We start from the raw sequence: 25,716 nt of genomic DNA on the forward strand, positions 1-25,716 counted from the left end.
TACTCTCCCAAACAGCCATTGGGCCATGCAATAGTCCATCCGTGCATGGAATGATAGAGAAGCACATGAATCCATGCTTCAAATAATTCCAAAACTATCAATACATAAATGATGGACAAGGAGAGATTCTGGCGGACTTCATTACTTGCCAAAAGCAAAAGATGAATCCTGAGAGTCACATGTCACATGCCCCTACATACTTTCAAAAGAAAAAGAATTATCATTGGACATACATGCTGACCAGATAATAATTACCACTAAGAAACACCATCACCATCACCTATTAGTTTAAATGGTAGATTACCTGGATATGTTGACCAGGAACACCAGGATGAGCCTGACATTGGAAAAGCAGAGCATGTTGTATTAGCAAACAAAACCAAAGTTCCTGCGTTGTAATAAATCAAGCAAGAAGATACTAACCAATGAATATAAAGGAGGCGGAGGCGGAGGCATGATATGCGTTTGCAGTTGAATCTGTGCAGGTGGGATCTTTGTCTGCAGTTGCATCTGTGGTGTTTGTGCAACTTGTACAGGAAGAACTGGAGGATGTGCTTGAGCTGCTTGTTGAGAATTAAGATTCTGAACGGTGAATGCATGATGCTGTTTCAGCATCTCTCGCAGTTGCTCGAACGAGATGAACTGTTCTGGTTTTTCCCACTGCAAATACATTTTAGTAGACATTTTTGTTGGGTTCCACATGAAAACAGCTATCCACATCAGATGTGGTGGCTCGATGTGAAAGGCTCATAAGGATTTGTGCACTCTCTCCTTGATGACTAGCTTTTTCAGGATAAGTTCCACCTGAATCTCAGCAAGTGGTATCGGATGTGACTACTCAGGTAGTCAGGTGTGCCTCCAAGATGCATAAATTTGTTGGGAAAATCCTATTCCCATGTGTAGTCCCACATGTAGGGGAGGCTATTGGAATTCTATTGGGAAGTAACAGTCTCATGCTAGATATGAGGAGATGCCAAGTCTTGCAAAGATTTGGCACCCTCTTTAATGGCTCTAAGGATGGGTTTTATCCGAGTCCTAACAATGGTCACATCAATTGGTTATAAGAAACTAATTTTGCTTAAAGGACATAGTACATTCAAGCATCTTACCTTGCTTTCACCAGTTACACTGTTATAATAGTACATGCATCCTTCAGGCGAGATATGTTCAGTCCAGTTACAAACAAGCAAAGCAGCTTGCATAATTTCAGGAACCGAAGGAGAGCTGGATATAGTTGATGGCACAACTGCATCTGATGGCTGCACGGAAAAATAAGCTAAATTAAATTTCCAAAATCATTTGCATGCAAAATAAACTAATAATATAAAGAAGGTGGGACCACAATTAAGTAGAAACAAGTTCAGGCATGAAAATTGAAGTCTCAAATATCTCAGTCCTAATTTCCAATAACAAATGTATTCTGTTACATAAAAACTGTGGTAATATGTGATTGTAATCAATGTAGGGAAAAGCTCGATTTCTTTCAGATGAGGATAAGTTTGAATCACATTTCCCTAGGCCAACTGCAGTTTATCCTATTAAAGTAAGTCCAGCTGGAACTGACTGTTGGAAAAAGAGAACATTTTAAACATCAACATAATATATAAATATCATATGATATACTTGACCGGGTTCCACTCTCCTTTCATTTGGGATGTGTGTGCATGTGCTGCGTTGTGGGAAGGAAAATTTTATGGTCTACAACCATAAAAAGGAAAATGGGTCACACATATAACTAGTTGAGATCTACCACTGTAGGGTTAAGATGCTTAAGATAGAAGTGATGCAGTTGAGTCACCTAAGTAGGCTTAAGTTACCAGAACTAACCACTGGAATCTTCTCTGGTTGGGTTGTTCTAAACCCTTAGAGGAAAAAAGGAGAAGAGGTCTCTTCTTAATTGGGGTTGTTTGTTTTTTCTCCCTTTTTTTTTTTTGCCCCCCTTTTTTTTTAAAAAATCTTAATTTGAGGTAAAAAAGTGGTGTTGGCTGGTTGGTGGTTTTTTTTTTTTGTTTTTTTTGTTTTTTTTGTTTTAAAAAAAAATTGTTTTTTTTTGTTTTTTTTTTTTTTTTTTTTTTTGTTTTTATTTTTTATTTTTTTCTTTTTTTTTTTTTTTTTTTTTTATACTATTATTTTAAATTTTTTTTATTATTTATTTATTTTTTTTTTTTTTTTTATTAAAAAAAAAATAAATGGAGTAAGGAGTGGGAGAAATACAATGTTTGGCGAGAATGGCTTATTGATCCATGATCTCAAGCCCTTTATTTATAATTAAGTGGAAAGTAGAATATTACAAGGAATAGAATTCTATATGAATACAAACTCTAACTTAACTCCTATACAAACTCTTATTAGACTCCTAATAGATTCCAACACTCCCCCTCAAGTTGAGGCATAGATATTACTCATGCCTAACTTGCCTACAATAGGAAGGAAATCTCTTTCTTTCAATCCCTTAGTGAAAACATCTGCTAATTGGTCTTCGGATCTTACAAAAGGCATGCAGATAAGCCCTTGTTCCAACTTTCCTTTGACAAAAACCTGTCAATTTCAATGTGCTTAGTTCGATCATGTTGCACTGGATTATTAGCAATACTAATAGCAGCCTTGTTGTCACAATATAACATCATGGGGTTTGGAACTTGGACTCCAATATCTTGCAGCAAGCCTTTCAACCATAGTAGCTCACAAACTCCACGAACCATAGCCCTATATTCAGCTTCAAGTACTAGATAAAGCTACCACATTCTGTTTCTTACTTCTCCAAGTAACTAGATTTCCTCCAATAAAGGTACAGAAACCTGAAATTGACTTTTCTGTCCGGAGATCCAGCCCGATCTGCATCGCATCAGTGTATGCTTCTACTTTTAGATTATCGGTGGGTGACAAAAGTATTCCTTTTCCAGGAGTTCCCTTCAAATACCGTAGTATTCGATAACACCTTCATATGAGCTAAATATGGATCATGCATGAATTGACTCACTATACCTACAAGATAAGCAATGTCCGGCCTGGTGTGAGACAAGTAGATAAGCTTCCCTACCAGCCTTTGGTATCTTCCTTTGTCCACCGGTTCTCCCTCTTTTTCTTTAAGTTTAGCTCCAGCTTCAATAGGGGTATCAACTACTTTACACCCCAACATTCCCACTTCTGATAATAGATCTAGGACATACTTTCTTTGGGATAGGAATATACCTTTATTTGATCGAGCCACCTCAATCCCTAGGAAATACTGTAACTTCCCTAGATCTTTAATTTCAAACTCTTTGCCAAGATAGTCCTTCAACTTTTGAATTTCTTCACCATCATTCCCTGTGATGACAATATCGTCTACATAGACAATGAGAAGTGTGATGTTAGTACTTGACTTCTTGACAAATAGTGTATGATCAGCATTGCTTTGCTTGTACCCAATAGAAGTCATTGCCTTCTGAAGGCGTCCAAACCAGCATCTAGGAGACTGTTTTAACCCATATATTGACCTCTTCAACCGACGGACTTTCCCTGCAGTATTGTCATCGGAAAAACCATGTGGGATTTCCATATAGACCTCTTCTGCTAACTCCCCATGTAAGAAGGCATTCTTTACGTCTAGTTGGTGCAAGTTCCAGTGTTTGTTCACAGCTACAGACAACAGAACTCTGACAGTATTTAGTTTCGCAACTGGGGCAAAGGTCTCCTGATAATCAATCCCATAGGTCTGGGTAAACCCCTTTGCAACTAGTCTAGCTTTCAACTTGTTGACTGATCCATCCATATTTTGTTTAACCACAAATACCCATTTGCAGCCCACTGGTTTTTTTTCTGGAGGAAGTGTAACCAGCTCCCAAGTGTCATTTTTCTTCATTGCCTGCATTTCCTCTACCATAGCTTCCTTCCATCTCTTATCAGCATAGGCTTCCTGCCAACTTTTAGGAACAGATACAGATGACAGAGAGGATATAAAAGCACGGTAGGAGTCAGACAAAGAGTTATAAGAAACATATTTAGCTATGGGATGTTGAGTACAAGATCTGACCCCTTTTCTAACAGCAATAGGAAGATCAGAAGAAGATACCTCAAAGAGAATCGATTCTCGGAGCAGGAGACCGAAGTGGTAACGTATCCCCTTTCTCCACCGCTTTAGCCGGTTGTATTTCTTCCTCTGATAAGTCTGCACCTCTTTATTTTGGTCAATCTGGTTTTGAAAGACCCCAACAGTGTGTCTCACAGGGGAGTGGTCTCCCCTTGGCTAGGTTCTTCACATGGTTCGAAATTGAAGGGGAGGATTAGAGTCCTCGAGTATACTTGGGCGAAGTCTCCCCCCGGTCGGGAAACTCTTCTGGGACTCTTAAGTTGTGTTGGTGTGTGAAAGGAAGATCTAGAGTCGGAAAGAACACCTCTCCTCTAGGACTCTCCCCCTGGAGAGGTGTATAGTAAGGGCAAAACTCATGAAAAAGTACATCCATGGATACAATGGTTTTCTTGGAGGGAGGATGATAACATTTGTACCCTTTCTGAGTAGCAGAATACCCCAAAAATATGCAGCGTAGGCTGCGGGGAGCCAACTTACTCTGGTGGGCTGTGATTCTGGCATAACACACGCATCCAAAAACCTTTGGAGAAATAACAAAAGAAGAGGCTCCTTGAAGAATCTCATTAGGACATTTAAAACCAAGTATCCTACTGGGCATCCTATTCATAAGGTAAGAAGCAGTGAGAATAGCATCACTCCAAGATCGGTCGTGTACATTCATAGCAATCATAATAGAACGGGCTATCTCTAAGAGATGCCGATTCTTCCTTTCGGCCACCCCATTTTGGGCAGCCGTATCAACGCAACTAGTCTGATGTATTATGCCAGAGTCAGAGAGATATCTTTGAAATTCACCATCAATATACTCTGTGCCATTGTCACTGCGAAGGATCTTCACAGTGGCATTGAACTGAGTTTTAATCATATTATGAAAATCACGAAAACATCGGAAAACTTCATTTTTTTGTTTTAAAAGATAAATCCATGTAGAACGAGAGTGACAATCAATAAAAGTAACAAAGTACCTATGGCCAGTGATAGACACACGTCGGCAGGGACCCCACACATCAGTATGAATTAACATAAAAGGAATATTTTTTCTATTATGAAGAGAAGGTAAATAAGTAGAACGAGTTTGCTTCGCAAAAATGCAGGCTTCACAAAAAAATCATCCTCATTACAAGAAGAAACTAAATCAGGAAATATTTTCTTAAGAGTTCCTAGAGGGGGGTGACCTAGCCTACGGTGCCACTGATGAAGGTCTGATATTACCGAATGGACTTGATTAGAAGATGTAGTCAGAGCAGAAGTAGATCCTTCAATCGGCTTGAGCAAATAAAGTCCATTGTCTAGTTTACCACGTCCAATCTCCTTCCCCGTTACCAGATCCTGAAAGACACAATAAGATGGGAAAAATGTCACTTTACAATTTAAGTCATGTGTAAGATCTGGCGATAGAGAGCAAGTTAGTAGAGAAAGAGGGAACATGTAAAACTTTAGACAAAGACAGGATGGAGAATGTTGAATGGTCCCTTTTCCAAGCAATGGAAGAATAGGAGCCATCAGCAATTCGAACTTTATCCTTTCCGAAGTTGGAGCATATTGTAAGAAAAAGAGGATAAACCTGTCATATGATCCGTGGGCTCGGTATCAATAATCCAAGGAGTAGAAACTGAAGAAACTTGGAAGCTTGTAAAAGTTTTACCTGAAGTAGCAAGGTAGGAGTTGGTTTGATTAGTAGAGGAAGCAGTGGTAGAGGCTGTACCGGCAGTAGAAGATTGCAGAATACGTCGCAAAGAAGTTAACTCCTCCTGCGAGAGACCAACATCTACGAGAGGGTCTTGTGGAAACTGTCTCAGAGATATGAGCTTTCGATTTTCCTTTTTTTTGTGCTCTTTTTTTCTCAAAATCAGCAGGCTTCCCATGGAGTTTCCAACAATTTTCCTTAGTATGATAGGGTTTGTGACAGTGCTCACACTTGACAATCTCCTTAGCCGGATCAGATTTAGTGCGAACAGACTGTAAAGCTGATTTCTCCAAAATAGGAGTATGAAGCATGGCTAATCGACGACTTTCCTCACACTGAACAAGAGCATAAGACTGTTCTAGTGTAGGAAAGGGAGAACGACTTAAGACTTGTACTACGATCGATCGTACTCCACGTTCAAACCTCGCCAAGAAGTCATATACTCGAATCTTATCAATGTGCTTCTTATAAGTCGCCACATCATCTGGATTAGTGGGGTGATAATCCCCATAATGATCCAACTCTTGCCAAAGAGATCGCAACTCAAAGCATAATAGTGGGCCATCGGTTCCTTTTGGGTAGTCTCATGAAGCTTCTTTCGTAGCTCATAAAACCCGGGCATCATTCCCCAACTTGTCCATATGTTTCAAAGTAGTAGCCTTCGATTTGGGCAGCGGTATCAAGTAATAGATATCCACGGGCAATATTTGGAATCATGGAATTCAAGAGAAATGACATAATAAGAGAGTCATTCGAGATCCATTTTTCCTGGGAAACCCTGTGGTAGAAGGTTTGATAGTGGTGCCCGTAATGTATCCAACAAGTCCTCTTCCAGCAATAGTTAAGTAAGCAGATCGTGACCAAATCAAATAATTTGTCCCATCAAATCTTACCGAAAGAGGATGAAAATTTGGGTAATGTTCAGGGCCGGTGGGAGCAGTAGTACCATCGATAGTTGCCATGTTGAAAAAATTGTCTGCAGTTCTTGATCACCTTGTGAAAAAAACTAAAACGTCGCACAATGCAATACCCAAACAATGATATGATCAAATCTCCTCCTTTTTCCCCCTCTCCCCTCCTTCCCCCTTTCTTTTTTTTTTCTAACGAATAGTAGATTAGAAGAAAAATTATAATAATATGGTTCAGCCAAATATGTAATGGTTTGGTTTGGTTTGGTAAATTTGGTTGTAAAATATGATCTAAATTTGGTTTGGGAATTTGGAAAAAAACCAAATCCGGTTCGGCCAAAGAGAATTAGGGAACAAATTATGGCTCAATGGGTTTTTTTGAAGGGCCAGCTTAACAAGGGAGACGGGATATAGAAAGGGTTACCTGGTTCGATGGTAGAGGCTGTGATCAGAATCGGAAGTAAAGGTGAAGGCGATGGTGGCTTCTCTTCTTCTCTTTCTTCTCTTCTTCTTTCCTTTTCTTCTTGGTCGAGAGCCCTGTGTAGTGCGAGAGAAAGAAATTGGTTGCGATGGATTTGTGAGGGTTTGCAATCGATGCAAACTCTAGCTGAAGCAGCAGCAGCAGCAGCAGCAGCCACACCCGTGATTCTAATCGCAAGAAGCGGCTCACCCACCTGTGATTCTGATCGCAAGAAGCAGCAGCAGGTTGTGGTTCTTCTTCTCTTCTTCTTTCCCTTTTTTTGTGATTCTAATCGCAAGAAGCAGCAGCAGGTTGTGGTTCTTCTTCTCTTCTCCCCCTCCCCCTCCTTTTTTTTTCTCGATCTTCGAGGTGGAACCGAAACAATAGTGCAGCGGTGCGATGGGTTTGAAAAGGAAAAAAATTCTGCCAAACGATGGTTGCAGAATTAGGTTGTAGAAGAACAAGAAAAAACTGCGAAGGGTTTTGGAGAAAAAAGGTAATCTGCTGTGGGTTAATGGGTTTGAAGAAATAGAAAAAATAGAAGAACAACCTAATCGAATTTAGGCTCTGATGCCATGTAGAAATACAATGTTTGGCAGAATGGCTTATTGATCCATGATCTCAAGCCCTTTATTTATAATTAAGTGGAAAGTAGAATATTACAAGGAATAGAATTCTATATGAATACAAACTCTAACTTAACTCCTATACAAACTCTTATTAGACTCCTAATAGATTCCAACAGATGGGCGGGGGGCAAGGGGGGGAGCAACCAGGGCGGGGCCGCCCCGCGGGGGCAACAAAAAATAAAAAAAAACAGAAACACAATAAAATCCACACACAACACACAAAAAAACACCCCTCTCAGAAATATGCGTCTAAACATTTAGTTGTAGACATTGCCTCACCTGTAGTTTTGCAGCCTGGGAAGCTTGCTGCTGAGTCAAATTTTGACTAAAAGGCTGCATCATGTGCAATGGCTGTTGCAGCTGTGAGAATGCTGGCTGTGATGACTGAAAACTTGTGTCTAGAACTTGATTTTGTTGAGGCAACATCTGATTTAATTGATTCAGTGGCTGCTGTTGAGGTTGAATCATCTGTCTTTGAACAGTGGGGGTAGGTGGCAATTGTTGGTTTGCTGCAGCAGAAGCAGCTTGCATCTGTATTCTAGAAGGCATTTGTTGTCCTGCAACAGCAGAGGTGCTGACCTGAACTTGAGGCTGGGAGAGAGGCAGCTGACCATTTGGACAAAGCAACTGTTGCAAGGGGAGAGCTTGATTGAATAAGGTCTCCCCAGATGAATTAATGGGTTGAAGCTGACCGAGTGGCTCAAATGATGCCAACGAACTTTGTGCAGAGGATCGCTGATGGTTTATGGATGGAAACTGATAGGGTGACTGAAGTTGCTTCGGTAATGATGATCCTCTCTGACCAACAGATTGGGCTTGTGACTCAGGTGGGTTAATGATCTGGAATAGATGGCCAGATGTCGTGTAAGCTATGAACCATCCCAAAACCATGTAAAGTCCCAGGACAAGGTCAGTTCATCAGTTCTTACCTGTGGCACAGCTGAAATTGGTTCAGCTGAAAGAGCCAACAGAGGAGCATTCAGTGGACCACCAAAGGTTCCCAATGGTGCAGCCTGGTATTTGAGCAGAATTGGAAGAAAAACAAAGACAAGTTAACAATTTCTCCATGTAAATTTAATAACTTGTACTATAGATAGTACCAACTGAAATAGATAGACTAACCTGCTGCACTGTTGAATGTGGTAGAACTGAAGGAACCGGAAGAGGATCATTTACTGGACCACCAAAGCCTCCCAAAGGTCCAGCCTGATATTTGAGCAGAATCAGAAAAGCAACAACACAAGTTAACTTCTCCACAGATAAAAGTAATAACTAGAGTATTATAGACAGTACTAACTCATAAAAATCACTAGATAGATGCAATTATAGGAGATTTTTCATTTACATGGCATCATGAATTATGCATTTCTTTGCATGTCGCCTATTTGAAGTACGTGGAGGATTGGTCTCTCCAATTCAACCGTTTCAGGCCCATTCCCCCGCCCCCAAATAAAGTGTGTGAACTGAACAGCTAAATAAGCTTAATTAACAAAACGGCCACCACGTGCCGAAAATACCCCCCCTCCCCCCCCCCCGGTGAATTTCAAACTGTTCGATTTGATCAGTTAAAATTTGGTTTCTCAAACACATTTCAAAATGTTTATAACACCACATGGCACAAACAATCCATGCTGAAACTTCATGAGTAAAGAGTAATCAAGACCAGTTCAACAATTTTAGATTCTGTGTGAGTTAACACAATTAAGATATTCATGTCATCAAGTTTATCTAATGGGCTATGAAGGAAACCTTCAGTAAGCATTATCTGACAATTTATTTTTATAACTATAAACAGGATAATAAATAACAAAGACGTACCATTTAAAGATATTTTAACAGAAAAAAACAGGAATATGTCATGAAATGTCAACTCTCTTTAAGACTGAATACCTGGAGGTGCGAGTGAAGTTGGTCTATCAAACCTCTACATGTGGGGAAGAAATTTAACAGAAACATAAATGAAATCTCACCACGGCTGAAGATGTTCCAGGAACTCTGCCTGTAGCAGTCATAGGACTAAAACCACGAGGATTACTTTGCAATGATGCTCCCAAGCTCTGTGGACTCATTGGCTGCAAAGCATCAGGAAGAAGTCCCAACATTGGTTGAACAAAATTATACCGTTTAGACATACTTTAACAGATAAAAAGAGAAATTTGTCATGAAAGGTTGCCTCTCTTTAAGACTGAATACCTGGAGGTGGGGGTGAAGTTGGTCAATCAAACCTCTACAACTTTGGGAGGGGGGGGGGGGGGGAATTAAACAGAAACATGAATGAAATCTAACCGTGGCTGAAAGCGTTTCTGTCACTCTGCTCGTAGCAATCATAGGACTTCCAAAACCACGAGGATTACTTTGAGAAGACGGGTTCTGTGGACTCATTGGCTGCAAAGCTTCAGGAGGTAGTATGCCTGTTGGTTGAACATGACTGGGCCCAGGGCCTCCAGGCCTGCAGTACGAATGTCAGAACAAAATAAAAGTTCCCAAGGAAGTGTAATAAGAGAAAGAGAATGGAGAGTTGGGAGTGGAGAAGAAAATTAGGCTTAAATCGTCAAAGATAAGGGAGGACCTAAGTCCAAATGGTCCATGAGACTGGGGACCAAAATCAGAACCACTCCTGAGAACAGGAAGTGAAAGATCAAGACTGGAAATAGAATAACTTCATAGCTTTCTACTGAAACTATAAACAAGGTTAGTACAAGCAAACTTGACAGGCCATAATTACCAAAAAGGAAAGTCCAGGCCTATATAGATATGCTGGTAACATTTTCTAAATGGAAAAGGTAAATATACCCCAACATGAACCACTAAGAAACATTAATACACATCAAAATAATTCACTAGCAGTTATAGTCAGCACTAAGCATTTGATGATTTCCCACTTGAAAATAGGAAAAAGAAGCAAAATAAAGAATATAACAGCAGGCTTTGCTTTATTCGTTTCTGGAGGTTCTCAGTAAAATTCTAAATTAATCCTGTTATTTTTTATGACTGGGAGCTATGTGAGACTAGGTTTCAGATTAACAACCAAGACAAACATTACTACAGAAAAGGGAAGAAAAAAAGGGGGAGTTTGGGAGGTTGAGATGGACTCCTACAATAGACTATTTTGAGACCATTCCCTTCTGCCTTCTGATGTGCTTTAAGCAATCAAGAGGGAATACACAGACTATAAGATCAAGCTGAAGCTTACACAGACAGATCTAATGGTGACAAGGCTGTTGAGGGTGAGGTTCTGTCTAGAGTGTGTAAAAGACCAAGAGAGTTACACTGGTGTTACCCTCAATCAGGATGGGTCAAATTGAGCATTGGCGGGAGCTCCTTAGGAAACCCTGGCAATGCAGGAGCAGGAGGTATATTCAGGGATGAAAAGGCACAAATCTTACAGGTGTTTCTTCTCTTTTTGGGGGTCAGAACAAAATTTTGAGGCAGAAATGGAAACTCTAGTAGCTGGTCTGGAGAAGGCAAGAAAATCAAATCTACAAAAACATTGGATAGATTCTGATTCGGCAGTGGCTGATTCTCTAATGACCAAAAAGAAACCTCCTTAGTTTATATTGCAGCGGTGGTGGGATCCGTTAAGTTCTTGTATTCGGTAGAATGGAAAATCACTCACTGCTATAGAGAAACAGATAGTGGCAGATTACCTAGCAAATTCAGCAGCTAAAAACCACACATTTTCTCAGACACATGTGTGGCCTGCAATGATCCTTCAAGCATGAAAAATGATGCATTGGGGAGACCTCGGTTTGGGTTTATGGAATAGCTTCACAGAGATGTACTTGATCATGATGTGGGTGGAGATGGTGTAAGGTTCAAATTTTCCCTCTTGTACTGATTGTTCACCCAAAAAAATATACCATTCTATTCCTTTCAGAGACATCCAGAGTACGAAAAAAGAATCCAGACACTAATTATCCAGGTGCCACCACTGTAGTCCAACCTTAGACATCCACTAATACAATCAACTTTAATCTAGTTGAGAGCTTGATAGAAGTCACAGTTTCAACCAATATCGTTGGAACACTCAGAGAACATAAGAGAGTCAGATTATTGAATCTTTCCAGGACCTATTTTCTAGACCTATCTAAAGCAGAACTACCTCCATTGAGTAATTTCATACAAAAATTAAGGAAACCCAGACAATGCTACTAGCTAGATGTCTCCCAACAGAAGAATCACATGGCTTCAGTCACATTGATCAGAATTGATAACCTACATCTCTTTGTTCTGTAGGAACACGGTATCCCACTAAAGGACAAAACCTAGCAACTCGCACTGGAAGTGGCTAAGAAATGTAATGTGTGGTAAGCTAGTCTATTCAGGACATATCTGTTATGTAAACTCAAGTTCCACTTTGAGAACTGAGCATTCAATTACTATTTCTATTCTATCCTTAAATCTAAACAACCTTCCTTGTCAACCCCTATAATGTTTAATATTATACTTTTTGGCCCTTTTAGTATGGATATACAGTTTTCAATGATAACAATAGTGTAGTTTCACATGTATACTCAAAAAATGTGCATGGCAATGACACCATCTGATAATGACATTATGATATGTCACCTGCAAATAAATAAATAAATAACCTTTTATGCCCCAATGTTGTGGAATAAGGCATGGGACATTTAGAAGCAGGTTCCAAGTTCTAAATACACCTATGAGTTGTCATTCAGAAACATCCTTTATCAGATGGAGTCACTATTACATCAAAGCCAGAGTAACATGTGAACCTTCTGTTCAACTTAGATGCCTATGACAGAATAGCTTGAATTGTATAAATTTTAAAGGGGTACAAGAAATTGAAGTGACCTTGATTCTTCAGTCCGAGGCTTCTTTGGGTCAGCGAAACGAACAATTAATGGCTTATCACAACCCTAAGGTAGCAGAAGAAAGAAGAGAGAAAAAAAAAATAAGAACTCCTTCAAAATTTAAAAGAAAATCACTTCATACTGCAGAAACAATGAAACTTACTCTCATCACATAGATTCCATTTAGACCATTAATAGCAGCTGCGGCCATGTCTCTATGAGCAAACTTAACGAATCCACACCCTTCAGATTATACAAACAATCCATTAGTGAAAGAAAATACAAACTTCAACTAATGACGTTTTCCAACAATGGTTTGAAGTAAATTGATAAGAAATACTGGCAAAAGTGCAACACAATTGACTGACTCCATCATTCACTTTACAAGGTCACAAAGGAGAGTATAAGACGTGCATGGCATCATGGAATTGGGATGAAAAGAAAAGAATATCATACATCCCTGTATGAATTTTTGTGATAGTTTTTGCTAGTCAAGTCAAAACAACAGGATGGTAGCAACCAGTGCTTCAAGTTTCTTCCTTCCCAGTATCAATCTGTGAATGATTTCCAAAGGTGAATGGAGCAAAACTGAAACCCACCCCCTCCCAAAAAAAAAAAATTCAGTAATGTTCTTGCCTCAAATATATATTAGGTCAGGAGGTTCAGTTGAGGTTCACAATACGCCAATGCAGACATTTTGAAAATGAGAGAGAGAACAATAAAAGTCAGGAACCACCTCTACTTTGTTGCCTTTCATCTCGCATGATGTAGATATCATCCAATTTACCATATGATGAAAAAATCTGATACAAGGTATACGAATGTTAACTCTGAGAATCCTTTTAATGTAAGAGTAACTGTAATAACAAGAGCCACTATCCACAACAAGAAAAGCATAAAGAACGTAAGAGTTTGTACACAGCCATGTAAGAAAGACATTGATGCAGGTTTGAAGACATATTCTCAATTGAAAGAGCAGGGGTCAAGCCAATCAATGACCCAAGAATATGACCCAAATCAGCACATGGCTTTCATGGGCTAGGTATTTTGGTGGGTTAAAGTCAGCCCACATATTATGATTTTCATTGGCTATACCTAAGCCAAGAGTAGTCTAATATGAAGAGAACTTAAGAAATTCATCAAAATCAGTAAAAGGGACTGTAGAGTGAAAATAAGGAACTAATTGTCAAAACCAGCTTTCCTTTATAGAGAGTTAGGTAGTGGTGGAGTCAATATTATGTGCATGTTAGCTAGTGATGGGTAATGTATTTAATGTCTCTGTCTTTAAATTGACCATATAAAAGAACTTATGTAAGAGGGTGGATCACCACACTCATCAATTGAAATTAATAGTTGCTTTGCAAGCCATTCTTCTCTATGAAGAGACCTTGTGTTTGATCAAGGTAGGTTGGTATCTTGGTGTTCGATCCAATCTATCCACCTTGCAGTGTAAAGCATATGAAAGCACTGATAAACATGCTATAACAGAGAGAAGAATCCAACCCAAAACCAATTAAAACATGTTTTAAAATTTCACAAATAGCTTGCCTTTTTTTTTTTAAATGTAAAGAAAAGGAAATGAAAGGATAAGATGGTGATTGAGCCCTCCGACTCTTATCCTAGTATCTCACATTAAAGTTCCTCAAAAGTCTCACCTACATGATTAACAACAATATCATCATTTTGTTTCTGAAATCCCCTTCCCTCCCCTTTTCCTTCTTATAGTGTGTAAGAAAACAAAGACTTAAAAGATCCCAATTCTAACATATGTTGTATATAGTAATTGTATGAGGGGAAAGAATTAAATACAACCCAATTCTAACACAGGCTGTATATAGTAATTGTAAGAGAGAAAAGAAATGAAAACATTAAGCCTTACTAATTTTCGTGTGATAATTCCTGAAAACAATTCCTATTCTTACAACGTATCCTGAACCATGGAATATAACTTCCATAGCATAAGCCATCTCCCCATGGATCCACATGAGCTAGTTTTAAGGACCATTAGTTCCTTGTGTGTAGAAATAATTCAAAACAAATTCCTGGAAAAGAAACTGTAGTAACGTAAGAGAATTTTAAGTCCCTATCCCCAGGATCTGCACTTCTATTTTCTGAATTATAAAATCTGCATTTCTTTGTTCTGCATTATTTGGTTATTAGGAGCATCATGAAAACATATGCATCGAAGTATGGCTTCCAAACAAAATTCTAAATTATTGGATGCTGCCAAAAGGAGTAGTAATGCCAAATGCAAAAAGGAAGATCTTCGTAGTGGCAGAGGCAAATAAAGCTTTGCACATTTTTCATTAATCCATGAAGAGGATCTATATGGATTATGGATGCATAGATCCTGGATCCATATATCTTGATAAGGAAATCAACAGGAAAAAAAAGAACCAGGACTGGTTGAAATCTTTCTTGAAGCAGACAAAAAAGGAAATGAAAGATGAAATATAAGCGTGTCAACTAAGCCCTCTCAAGGTCTTGCTTAAGAATAGAAAAAGAGGAATCTCCCGTAATATCAGGGAATAAGGTTTAAAACTATTTATGAGGATTCCGTAATCCCACTTCAAAAAGAAAGATTGAAACGACAGGCTTCTTTAGAAATTGGATGCAGTTACTAATTCAAGATCTGGCATTTACAGAATGAAGACTTCATTCTTAATTCAGCAAGAGACTTTATGGAAGTGTTTAATTTGCTTCTCTTCCAGGAAAGTTTCATTTTCCTACAAGTTATCCTAAACCTGTAACTTGCTATTCAGGAGATTCTGAATGAACAATTTCATACAAAATCTTTTGATCCTCTTATTTTTCTATGCTAAACTCTATTGTTTCCTCTATTTATAGAGTATAATGAACATACAGAAATGGCTACAACAGAGTTTAGAGGAACATTCATATATGGTGCTAACAATTTAATAACTATCCTTGTAGCTCCAAAATGTTTCAGTTGTGCTTCCCAAAAAAATTCTCTAGGAGATCCTCGTACATGCATAAAGTGGGGTTAAAGTGAGGTTATGTAACACATGTAGCTAGCTTTTGAAGGAGTTGTTACAGAAAAGGAACCAGTTATTCTAGGCATTATGTAAAGTGGGAGAATGGATTATTAGTAGGAGTTGTAATATAATGTGAAAGTGGATAGCAGAATTTCTAGTCCATTGTAACTAATTTTAGCCTATCGAATAAGCTTAAGGTGGAAGGATGAGCAAACTATGAATGATGAAAGAATTCCTCAATTCCTCTATGGAAAAGGAGGTCAAGCTTCCTATAAAGCCAAAGATGTTAAGCTTCCCACTAAAGCTATTATCCCTATTTTATTTGGTTTAATTTCTTAATTATCTATAATTCCTTCTTATCTTGTTTCTCCTATTTTTTTCCTCATCCACTTCGTGCAGTCACCTTATTGAAGTTGTTAGTTGCACAAATTCTCCAAGAAAACCAAGGGAGGGGGTTGGACAAGGAGCAGGGAATAGAGGTTTTGCTTTACAGACAAAGCAATAGCATTGGACACAATGGAAGGCTGCGATTTCTTTTCTTGAGAAATACTGGGCTTTGATTCTATGCTTGTTATTCATAGTAATTAAACTATCAAGTATCAAATAGGCAAAACAAGTAAATGCAACTCCAACTTCTCCTTCATCTCCCATACTTCACAAGTTCACATACAACATCAAATAAAAAAATCATTAGTCCTTAAATAAATACTTCAAATAACTTCCATAGATAACTACTGGATAACATAAGACACTCCAACCCCCTAGAATCATCCTGGTCCTCAAGGACAGAAATTTTAAAAAAAAATAATAATAATAATAATTAAAAAAAAAGAAGAGAGAAATAAAAGTTCACCAGGATCCCATATCTTGATATGGAATAACAAACCCTAAATAATAATCTCAATGTTCCAACTTCCAATGATGTTATAGCAAATAATTTTGTCTTGAAGGATATCATTTTTCTTCGTGTGCTTCCTTTTTTTCCTTTGGTGGTTGTACTGGAAATTCTATTATGGCAACATCTTCATCCTTGTACTCGTTGAATAAAACTTCATGAATTTGACAATGTGATGCATTCTTCTTCTCCTCCTTAACTAGGCCAAACTATGTTTAACACTTTTACAAACTTTAACCATTCTTATTGAATATCATCATCATGTTCCAGATGGATGAACACATGATCTCAATTATCTCAATCTTCATATCCATATCGACAATCCTCCAATTACCAAGTTGTTACGTGCACAAATTCTCTAAGAGAAAATAGTTTTAAAAAATAAAGAATAACAAGAAAAGAAATCATAAGAGACAAAGGTTTTGCTTTAGAATAAAGCAACGCCATATGCTGCAATTAGGAGGCCACAGGCCTCCTCTTAAGAGATACTCTCTAAGATAAATTGGGATTAGTTTTCCTTTCTATTTCATACTAATTAACCTATTAAATTGGCAAACCAAGTAGTTACAGCTCATACAACTTCTCCCACATTCAATTAATCCCTAAATGACTACTTCTAATACTTCCTTAGAAAACCTAAATATTAATAAAAGAAATACTTAATATTTTTCCTCCACTAGAAGGTTTTTTCAGAAATCTCCATTTATTCTGATGTATATGACAGGTAGGATGGTATTTCTTGGATCCAATAGAACTTTTGAAGAGTTTCTTTCTAAAAGATAATCTGGTTATTAATGACAAGGAAAAACCAAAAATAAAGATATCCTTTAAGATCTAATATTTCTGTCGACTTGAATATGATTGTATGGGTGATAGCAAGCTAGCAGCTACTATATCAAGGCTTATCAAGAATACCAACGAACCCAATTATTGCAACTACTCGAGATTTTTTGTCTTTTAGCATCCAGGATATATTATTTAGTTCCCTCTTACTACAGAAAGCAAAGAATTTGTAGATCTACTCCACCCAGAATGGGAAGGGGCTGGGATTGTGAACTTATAATCTGATAATCAAGTCAATTTCGTGATTATAAGCTCACATTATATCACACCAGATTAGAATAGGGTTACATACATTCTCATCATGAGAAGGGTAAATTGGGCCTATGTTTGTGTAGCGATCCCTACATTTTTACATTCTTATATACACATATATATACTCACCAGCCCGACACTCCCGCCCCACTAAAATAAATAAATAAATAAAAGAGAGAAAAAGAGAAGCCATTCTATCCATTAAAATTGAACATATGTGTTGATATTTTAAGGATGGAAAGTCATTATCTCCCCCCGGATAAATTGTTGACAACCACACTGAATTCTCTGTACATTGCAGACACTCAAAAAGCAGAACAACCAGAAATCCAAAATATGATTTCATGGGTATTTCCCTCACAAAAATAAAAAATAATAATAATAATATATACAAGGGTATTTCATGATGCAGGTATATATATACACGGGTATTTCATGATGCAGGTGTGCAAAACTATGCAAAGCATGGCAGTAAGTTGGATGAGAAAGACATCAAATGACGTAATTTGTATGTTATTGCACAAATTTGTAGGTAACAACAGCAAACTCTCAAAGTTGAAAGACAATTACCAAGGCGTTCCCGTTCACCATCAGCATATTTAACCTGAATCGGTCCTACAGCCTAGAATACACAAACATGAATTAGTCAAACGATAGAATGGCGGTTTAGTGCCTAATTGGAACCCATAGCACCAGAACATACCCCAGGCAAAGTATATTGATTGTGCAAAGCCCTAATGGCCCTGTCAGCTTCGTCTGTGGTTGCATATTTTATGAAACAACATCCTGTAGAAGTAAAGTTTCCAAAACCTGATTCCATTAGATTACTGATACCATCAATCAACTATACATACTCTCAGCTACATATACAAGTTTGTGCAGTACAAAAAGCACAGGTAAAAGGTCGTACAAATTGCCAAACAAAAAAAAAAAGCATCAGATGGATATAGATAACTAATAAAGTATAGAATATCACTATAACTAATTAAAGAATAGAAGACCAATCTGGTAATCTACTGATTTAAAATCAACACAAAGACACGTTGAAGGTTTTTTACAAGAAAAACTCAAACACCACTTGCTTGATAGAAGGAAGAAAATAAATCAAGCAAAAGACATACTGTCTCTTAATGGGAAAGATACATTCCCTGAAAAGAAGGCTTCTAAAACTTGGTCTGCTCTAATAATAATGCATTAGGAAAAGGAGGAAGAAGATCCTAACTGGAGCAGTAAAAGAAGGCGAAAATATTATCAGAAAGAGGGGAAAAGATAATATATTAACCATACCAATAATATAATTTTAAATCCTAATTGCGTCCACATTTCCTATCCCCCCCCCCCCCCCAAATTAAAGAAAACCTCCATCCACATAAATTAAGAAATTGAGTTGGATTTTGGAAGTTAGACAATGTTCATCTTGGCTGCCCAATTATGTGGCCAATTCCTAGATTGGAGACTAAAAATTACCAACAATAAAGACAAAGTAATCCATATGGGTTACATTCCAGTTCATTATCCGTCAAGTACAATGATAAGCTATGCAAGTAATATGCTCATGAAGCTATCAAAGAAGATGATGGATAGATTGAAAAGCATGCTTCTAACACTCAGTGACAACCAGATGGAGGCAGGATGAAGGTTGAGACTTCAATAGTAAAATTATGAATATATAATTGTTAAGGCATCACCTAGGAAATGCCTTGAAGTATCAATGGTGTTACTTGATCTTTTTCCTTCCAACATATAGCATTATCCATATAACATGACAACTATGACAGAATGCAATTCTCAACCACATTCATTGCTATTTTAAGGATGATCTGGATAGAAAAATCAAGACTAGGCACACACTTACCATCATGGTAGAAGATCTCGCTCGAGAGCGAGATCTTGGCACCTTGAAAAACCGAGATCTCGATCATCTCAGCGAGATCTTGGTTGAGATATGCAATTTTTTGGCGTCAACTCAGTGGCCCATCTCGGTGGGTTTTAAGGTCCTAATTAGGCTGAAACTTGGCATCTAGCCTATTTAAGGCCTTCTGAACACATTAGTGGCCTTGGATTTGTCAGAAAACAACTCTATGTATGATTTTTAAGTCTACTCATAGTGTGAAACCAAAATGTTGTAGGATTAGGGAATGCAAGGTTATACAACATCTAATATAAAACCTTTTAAGGCATATAAATGAAAAGCAAGTGTATCAAATGCAACAAATAACCTAAATGTCATAAAAATTCCATCCATATGAGTATCACAATCTCAATTTTCAAAAATTGAATAATAAAATTATACAACCATTAAAAGTTATATATAAGTCATTAAATCATAAGTTCATAAGACAACCAAAGAATGATTGATCTTCCTTCGATGTTGTAGATGTGCTAAGAGTAGTTGCAAGTGAAAATCCAGCCGAAATACGCAAAAAAATGGGCGAAAATTGAGAGTTCCAGTGAGATATGGCGAGATCCAGGGCGAGATATAGCGAGATATGGCAAGATATAGTGAGATATGGCGAGATATGGCGAAATCTCGAACGAGATATCCCAATTCTCTGCTCTCGATCTCCATCTCGTCTTGCTTCTTTGAAAAAGCGAGATCTCCCACCACGCTTACCATAACCTTGCTCAAACACATGGGTGTCATATCATAATTTTTATGGGTGGAATTGATTACGTAAGAAGTACCCATAAAACTTGAGATAACACCAACCTGGGTACAGTGGGTTACAAGAGTATGCTATAAAGGTAATATTGAAGCACCAATATCTCTATTATTAAGTAATATGAACAATTTACTAAAGCAGTCGATGATCCCTGACTGATACATCTCATGCACTAGAATCTAGGACCAAGTATGGGTTGGAAGGAATCATTTGAAAGGATTATAGTTCTTCTAGATAAACCATATGTCAGATTTTAGCTTGGACAACCCACCAATTAGATAGGATCTTTAAGAAAACCATGGGTTGGTTCGCATGAAGTTCCAACCACTACGTTTATTATTTTGTAAGGACTAACGATTAGAAAGATCATTCCATGACAATTAAACACTTGCCCCCACATTTCTAGACATTATATCGCAATGTCTGTCATAAAGCACAGCTTTCTTTGGCACAACAATCAGCAACTGAAGGAAAAACTAAAGAAAACAGATTATGCCCATGTGCCCACCAAAAAAATAATAATAATAACATAAACAAGCCTAGGAGTCGTGTGAAAACATCAGAATCTGCACCACAAAATCTTTTATCATCCCTTTACAGTCCAAAGAAAGTGTAACCAATATAACAATGAAAGAAGCACGAGATCTCCATATCATGTGTATCCTTGTTGGTTTTGACAAATTCGAACTTTCCTTCCAGCAACAAACATCCTCCTTTAGCTAAATTTAATATGTATTGAATGTAAAATATTCTCATAGTCCAGAAAGAAGAGCAGTGATATATAATCATAACATTTGGGTTGAAGCGAAAATAATGGAAGTGCAGATGCACACTCCTGCAAAGCCAAAAAATTAGTGCCTAGCACGATGTGTAATCAACTAGCAATAATGAATTGAATCCCAACCACCAGCAACTGAGAAGGGGGGGGGTAACCAGAATAAAACGTGGAAAGTAAATCAATTTAATTATACTATGTTTTCTTTCCCATAAGGACTACGTTACAGATAACATAATAATAGTATATATACACTGTAATTAAAGAATTGCATGGGAAAGGATGTGCTTTGTATAGATATTCTTGCTGGTTACCAAGGTAACAAGAAACTGCAAAAATTCTCAACTAAGGTCATTAACCTGCTGCTTAGAAAGCAAACATCAGTATGGTATTATGTCAATTAATGTACAACACCTCCACAGGGAGCAAAATAGTGAATATCTTGGCCAAAATTCTATAGTTAAGGCAATAGATCTCCCACTGCAGCTGACTTGCCAGGTCAATGCTAGTGAGTTTAACCACTATAGTGAGCTACAAGATCAAGATTTATTTGCCTTTCAAATTTTGAACCGGTATACGTAACCACGACAACACCCAGCAAATGGTTGCCAAAACTAACTGAGCTCACTGGTTCCCCTGTCAGCTACTCAGATGACCTGAAAAGAGATACAGGTATAAAATCACATTCAATTTGAAGAAAACAGGATTTCACATACCATTCCTTCTTCCTGTTTTTTTATCCTTCATCAAATAAACCTCAATGACATTCCCATGCTCCTCAAATAGTGGGCGAATCTGGAATCAATTGAAGAAAAGGGGGATAGTTAATTACGCTGGTGCACAGATGACGTCAGAAACTCTGACAATGATGAAAAGAGCCAAAAGGAAAAGGAATATCAAGAATGAATGTGAGATTTGAGAGAAATTTAGCATCAAAGATGGTATGGAAGAACTTTCACTCCATAAGCTATAAATAGTATCATATTTACATCGAGAAGACAATTCTGGAGAAATTCAGAAAATAAGTATCTTAAATTACTTTTTGTTCTGAGGGTAAGGTGAGGGGAGATCTTGGTAAACACTGAAGCCTTTAATGATCTGTTCATTCAAGATGAACTTCCAACTTAGAGGACGTGCACAAAAAGAGTTGCTCAAAAATTTCATTTCAAGGTTCAGCAACATAAACTCCAGAGCTACTAAAATGGAAACAAATTGGAGGATTACACCACAGATTATAGGAGTCTCGAGCACAAAAGGACAGAATAAAACTTAAATTTAGAATTTTTTTTATTAAAATTTGTAATGAACTCATGATGAAGGGTTAAACAAAGAGAGGGCAGAAAGAAAATTTATGTAAAAGTTACTATTGCAACAGAACTAATAACTGCAGGCTAGTGCATGACTTAATGAAGAAATCACTAACATCTTCTTCGGCAGCTTCCCTTGGAATAGATGCAACATAAAGTTTGGCATAACCAGCGGCCGCAAGAGTATCTGAAAAAATTGATATCAGCAATACTTGAAAAAAGGAGGGAAGCAACGAACATGAGAGCACAACAAATACAACCAAGAAGAATGCTTCATAAGAAAGAGAAATAAACAGATTCAGCTTGATACAATGACAGTGGATAGTTATCATTCACGATCACCAAGGAAATCTTTCACTGACTCACCCTTCTTTACAACATGTTGGGGCTCAACATGCTAACCTGTCAGATAAATTATGGATCTCATGGATTCCTTAGCCATTAATCTTTGGGGCCAAAGAGATAGACACACCATTTTTAGGGTTTAAGCCTCGTATTTCCAACAGTTGCAAAAGATTGGGTGAAGTGTTGACTTTTTAGACCTTCATATTGCAAAATGCGTAAGGTCTAGGACTTACTGGACAACGGTGATGTGGAAAGTATGTCTATAAAATTTTTGAGGTAATGAACTTGAAAGATATGTTACTGGTAATACAATCCTCACTTCACATGAGTTCAATAAAAATCTGTAAACCTTATTTTGCATTTCAAGATCTACACCAAGAGAGGATCAGATCCAAGTAAATAATTTCTCAGATGGCATCCTTGGATACAAGAGACTATTCAACAAGACAAACACTGTATGGATCACACTATCTTTCCATTGCAGTCCTTGGTTGGTTTTCTGATCTCTATACTTTCAAAAGTTGAACATTGATTACCACTCCTAAATGATTTTTGACCATGTTTCTATAGTAAAAGAATGTATAAATGTCCTAAACCTCCTCTCTTTGCAAAAATATGTTAAAAACTGTGTTCATGCTTTGGTCAAGATAGCTGCAGGCTAATAGAATGCTTGAACAAAGAGAATAGAACTACCCATCTCACAGAATGGATTCTGTCTGAATGTGAATCTGAGGAAAGCTAGTCCTCTCAACAGCAACATTTATTGGGATCACAAAGATGAATCAAATGACCTTAACAGGAGAAAAAGGGAACAGATAAACAGGCGACATGAGTTGAAGATGGTCTTATTTATAGAGGAGATTAAAAAGGAAGCAGAAATCCACAGTGAACTTTCTAGATGTAAACAAGGCCCAATTAGATAGGATACATTTTTTCTGGTAATATTGCCACTTTCGAAGGGTTAAAGATTAAACGGATGAGTGATTGGCTAGAAAGACTTTCAAGAGGACAAAACTAAGAAGTAAGTTTCCAAGACATTAAGGGACAAAAACCAAGGTCCCCATGGTTTTTCTGTAGCCTTTGGTGATCATGAAGAGAAAGGGCACTGTTAGGAAGTTGTGTTTACTAGAATGCAACAAGAAGGATGCACTGTGGCGATTGATTGTAGCAGCAATGAAACGATACAATTTTAATTAACTCTAATTCCAAAGTACGGAATAATACTTTCTGGAAAGCCAGGGGTGTTCAACTCTCCAGAACTCAATGTATAAATTAGCAAGAGCAGGATGGATGCTGACTGATATGATTGGAGAAACCATTCGTAATTGTGAAGCATGAAACACTTGGGTGCACTGTACCCAATGAAAAATACTGTGGAAGGGGATTGGGGGAAGAAAAAGGGGAAGGACAAGACAAAAGCATTGCATCTGAAATTATGGTAAATTAGATGGTCCTCTAGCATCAAGAAATCCATGAAATAGTGACAATGTAGGAATACAATTGCTGTAAGTTGATCTAATGATTCTATTCCACAAGAACATTTTGAAGTTTAGGCTCGGATGTCCCCACTGCCAAAGGACAATCAAATTACCCAGTCAGGAGGGGTAAAACAATAGTCTACAACATTTAAGAAAATGTTTCTGAGAGAGAAGGGGATCTCAGAGAAGATCATAATATAATTAAGACAGTAACAAAATTTGACTCAGACCCAACAAACCCATCCAACCAGAAATATAAGAACAAAGAAGACTATCTGGAACTGAAAGAACACAACCAGTTCAGTCCAGATAAACAAAACTTCAACTGTGGAGATGATCTAAGAGAAAAATGAACTTAATTTTCCACATTCATCCCTACAAAGAGCAAGTACCAAGAACTCTGACCTACCTGGAGAGCCTCCTCGACTAGAAGAAGAAAAATCACGTCTCTTCCCAGCGTAAGGCATCGAACCAAAGCAGTTCCCACCGTTGCCACCACCATTTGACCGGAATCCACCACCGTCAGGTGGATAATGAGGGGGACCGTTGTGGGAGAAACCGCCCATGTAACTGGAGATTCTATGGTAAGAATCCATAGAAATAGCAGACGACAGAGGAGGCATTCTAGAAATGCCTGTGGTAGTGAAAACATGGGGTTTTATCAAATCGTTCTCCTCTGTTTACAAAGCATTTTAGACAACATTGCCAAACCCAGATGATTAGAGCAGATAAGGAATCAAACCCTAAAACGGAAAAGAAAAGTTGCTAAGTAGGAAGGCGCCAGAACGGAACAAAGAAGAAGAACCAAATAGAGGGAAGCAGCAAGGTACTCTGAACTTCAAATTTTTTTCCAAGTTCAGTCTCTCTTACTCCTAAGCTCGAAAAAAGCTTTCTCTATCGTTATTTCCGTTATTTTCACACGTGCACAGCCGATACAGATACCAATGCCGATACGACACTGATATACGTACCCGACACGCCAACTCACAGTATCCAAGTTAATTATAGAAAAAAAAATTATTTGAAATAAAATATAAAAATATATTCCATTTTCAGTATTGAGAAATTACTTGGATCTACAAAGAAAAGAATGAATCTACTATTTTGGTAACTTTTTAATAGTATAGAAAATAAGAAAATATTTACCAAAAGAATACAAAATCAAGATGAATTGAATTTCATGGCTTAGCTTCTTTAATTTCCTCAAGATCACATAAAGGCCTCTGAAAACAATGACAAAAAAACTAATAAAATAATTTACAAGATATTACATTCTTTCAAATAAATAAATAAATAAAAGCATAGAAAAAGTATAAAAAATGAATGAGATTGAGGGAGTTAGTAATAATCATAGTTGGGGTCTTCACTAAGGGTGTCAATTGCGTACCGAAACTGTTTAACCGTACCATTCGAAATTCGGTACGATACATACCAAAACCGAATTTTTTTGGTACGGTTCTGGTTTGGGGCCCCCACCCGGGCGCGGAAGAAACAATGCATTGGAAACCCATACCAAATTAAGAGATATAAATTGTAATTTTACAATTAAAACACTTAACCTTTTCCCTATTCCTAATTCTCTATTTCAAATT

General features: G+C 37.6%; 1 protein-coding gene and 1 long non-coding RNA gene across 2 annotated transcripts; both read right to left on the bottom strand.

The window, feature by feature from the left end:
- Positions 1-257: 257 nt before the first annotated feature.
- On the bottom strand, positions 258-24,747 carry LOC149002139 (flowering time control protein FCA-like). The gene is made up of 12 exons (XM_089138644.1): positions 24,534-24,747; positions 22,418-22,488; positions 21,711-21,789; positions 18,260-18,342; positions 18,127-18,178; positions 12,734-12,813; positions 8,879-8,962; positions 8,686-8,769; positions 8,036-8,596; positions 1,110-1,259; positions 424-660; positions 258-337 (listed from the first exon to the last, which is right to left on the bottom strand). The coding sequence occupies exons 1-12, from the start codon at positions 24,745-24,747 to the stop codon at positions 284-286; spliced, it is 1,749 nt and encodes a 582-aa protein (XP_088994770.1). The 3' UTR covers positions 258-283.
- Positions 9,749-12,682, bottom strand: LOC149002140 (uncharacterized). The gene is made up of 3 exons (XR_016170186.1): positions 12,572-12,682; positions 10,043-10,205; positions 9,749-9,828 (listed from the first exon to the last, which is right to left on the bottom strand). It is a non-coding gene; the product is annotated as an uncharacterized LOC149002140 (long non-coding RNA).
- Positions 24,748-25,716: the final 969 nt, after the last annotated feature.

This window comes from Hakea prostrata, chromosome 10 (assembly GCF_041222555.1).
Source record: "Hakea prostrata isolate BN-2017 chromosome 10, UWA_Hpros_2, whole genome shotgun sequence".
In the NCBI taxonomy this organism is placed as follows: Eukaryota; Viridiplantae; Streptophyta; class Magnoliopsida; order Proteales; family Proteaceae; genus Hakea; species Hakea prostrata.

What these genes read in the sequence shown, in the direction of transcription:
- LOC149002139 (XM_089138644.1), bottom strand. Translation starts at nt 24,747, where the DNA reads ATGCCTCCTCTGTCGTCTGCTATTTCTATGGATTCTTACCATAGAATC. An exon ending in TAGTCGAGGAGGCTCTCCAG is followed by an intron (nt 22,489 to 24,533) that starts GTAGGTCAGAGT and finishes CAATTTTTTCAG; the next exon opens with ATACTCTTGCGGCCGCTGGT. An exon ending in CGCCTCCTTTATATTCATTG is followed by an intron (nt 338 to 423) that starts GTTAGTATCTTC and finishes TTCCAATGTCAG; the next exon opens with GCTCATCCTGGTGTTCCTGG.